At 36.5% G+C, this 2,751-nt stretch overlaps 1 protein-coding gene across 1 annotated transcript; it reads right to left on the bottom strand.

The window, feature by feature from the left end:
• Positions 1–280: 280 nt before the first annotated feature.
• LOC149244904 (F-box only protein 6-like) lies at positions 281–1,718 on the bottom strand. Its single transcript, XM_089455521.1, has one exon. The coding sequence runs from the start codon at positions 1,601–1,603 to the stop codon at positions 455–457; it is 1,149 nt and encodes a 382-aa protein (XP_089311647.1). The 5' UTR covers positions 1,604–1,718; the 3' UTR covers positions 281–454.
• Between the last annotated feature and the right edge of the window lie 1,033 nt (positions 1,719–2,751).

Genomic DNA, 2,751 nt, shown 5'->3' with positions numbered 1-2,751 from the left:
AAGTGTCTGCTATGCCTGGTGTCTGGTAGTGTGTTAAACTTTAATATAACAGAACATATAAGGGTAAGAAGTGCAATTTCTTTTAAATGTTGTAACATTAAGTGTCTGCCATGCATGGTGTCTGGGAGTGTGTTAAACCCTAATATAACAGAACATATAAGGGTAAGAAGTGCAATTTCTTTTAAATGTGGCAGTTGAAATTGATAAAGATGCATGTTTTATTTTGGATGGTTGCATTGAATGAAAAAAAATAGCTATTGAATGTAATATGAGTTAAAAATGAAATGAAATGTGCAACATACGTTACAGCATTTTATTAATATAAAATCAATGACAGAAGTTTTAATGACCAAAAGTAACATATGTTAACAACAATTTGTTCATATAAAGTCAATGATAGACAAGTTTTACTCTGGTGATAACAATACCAAATGGGTATTAATCAAATCAGGCTTCACCAAACCTTCCTATCGGGCCTGGGTTTAAACGCCATGAGACGCTGAACCCGATACTCTGCATCTATAGTGGGCAGCCAACTCCATGTGTCTTCGTTTAAATTGTAAACACCAAAATTCTTACATTGGCAGTCTGCGAAGTACACACAATCTTCCACTCCTACGCACTCAAACGAACGAATTCCTTCGCACGAACTCTTTGCAATCAAATTCCAAGAGGACGAGTCGTTTTGAAACTCCCACAAAATCACCTCCGTCAATGAAATCCCAGACCTTCCGCGACTCGCAGCAAGTAGAATCCGCGACCCGCAGGCCAGCAGCTTGGGGTAAACGGTGGTGTCGAGATTGAACAGAATGCGGCGGTGGGGGCGAATGCGGGGACGGGGACGGATGTCATCAACAAACTCGGGTAACGCTGTAAAAGTGGATGTACCCTCTAGAATGCTAAAACCCAAAACACCCATCCCGGCCCCGCGATTGATGATCATACAATAAAAGAAACCGTCGCAGAAAACAATCTGCTGTGGTACAACGTACATGATTAAATTCTCGGGGAGGCATCCGACTACCCGCCATGACTTGTTAAAGGAGTCATAGATTTCCACTTTCAGTACATTTGGACGGGACAAGCCCACAGCCACCACTTTGTAAGTCTCTTGAGCATCCACTCTCCAGCCCACAATGCCTCTGGCCATAAGGCTCTGTATGGATGACATGGGAGGAAGTTCTAAGAACGCTCGAGTGAGAGGATTGCAGACAGTATTTATGCCATAGGGGATATCGACCAAGAACAAACCTTGGGCCGATCCAATGTACAAAACCTTTTCATCTCCCCGCGGGAGGAATGAAAAGGAGATGTTCTTCCATGTCCTTGTGAAAAAACAATACCTCAAACAATTCACTGAGCCACCCCTTCCGTCATTCTCTTTGCACAGAACCAACCAAGGCTTTTTATTGGGAAGCGCCTCGGCCCATTTATTAGTTATGAATTTTGTGGATGTAAAGAGGGCATTCCACTCCTTGCAAACGGCTCGAGATCTGCATAGGCATTCAGGTGGCAGACGCGCCAATATGTCCTGTTTGATATCCTCAGCCAATTCATACCAGGATGCTGTGGCTAAGCACTTTTCCACTTTCACCTCCACCATTCTTGTCTATACCACACCGGTTGGACCAAGAACACCTTATAAGCGATCAACATTATATGAAGCCGGCTATTAAAACGGCATGTTGCACAGGGAACTAGCTCTTCCACTGTTACACTCTTAATGCGTCACGTTGGAACTCGTTATTAATGCGTCACGTTGGAACTAGTTATTTGAGTATTCTAGTTTAAATAAAATTAATTTTAATGGGCGGGATAGTCTAAAGTTATAGATGGACTTATAATCTTAAGTTATAGATGGACTTATAATCTTAATTGGCTGGATAGTCTAAAGTTATAGATGACTTATAGATTATGGATGAACTTATAGATTAATAAAATTAATTAGTCTAAAGTTATAGATAAAGTTTTAGATGGACTTATAGATTATAGATTAATTTTAATTGGCTGGGTAGTGTAAAGTTCTAGTTTAAATAAAATTAATTTTAATTGGCTGGGTAGTCTAAAGTTATAGATGGACTTATAGATTAATGGACTTATAGATTAATTTTAATTGGCTGGTTAGTGTAAAGTTATAGATTGACTTATAAATTAATTTTAATTAGCTGGGTAGTGTAAAGTTAGATTGACTTATAAATTAATTTTAATTGGCTGGGTAGTGTAAAGTTATAGATTGACTTATAGATTAATTTTAGTTATAGATTGACTTATAGATTAATTTTAATTGGTTGGGTAGTGTAAAGTTAGATTGACTTATAAATTAATTTTAATTGGCTGGGTAGTGTAAAGTTATAGATTGACTTATAGATTAATTTTAGTTATAGATTGACTTATAGATTAATTTTAATTGGCTGGGTAGTGTAAAGTTATAGATTGACTTATAGATTAATTTTAATTGGCTGGGTAGTATAAAGTTATAGATTGACTTATAGATTAATTTTAATTGGCTGGGTAGTGTAAAGTTATAGATTGACTTATAGATTAGTTTTATAGATTAATTTTAATTGGCTGGGTAGTATAAAGTTATAGATTGACTTATAGATTAATTTTAATTGGCTGGGTAGTGTAAAGTTATAGATTGACTTATAGATTAATTTTATAGATTAATTTTAATTGGCTGGGTAGTGTAAAGTTATAGCTTAATTATTTTAATTGGATGGGTAGTGTAAAGTTATTGATTGACTTATAGAT

Source organism: Pinus tabuliformis, chromosome 7 (genome assembly GCF_031772625.1).
Source record: "Pinus tabuliformis cultivar Carrire ecotype Pingquan chromosome 7, CPIR1, whole genome shotgun sequence".
Lineage (NCBI taxonomy): Eukaryota > Viridiplantae > Streptophyta > Pinopsida > Pinales > Pinaceae > Pinus > Pinus tabuliformis.
This window is presented reverse-complemented; position numbering and strand designations above follow the sequence as displayed.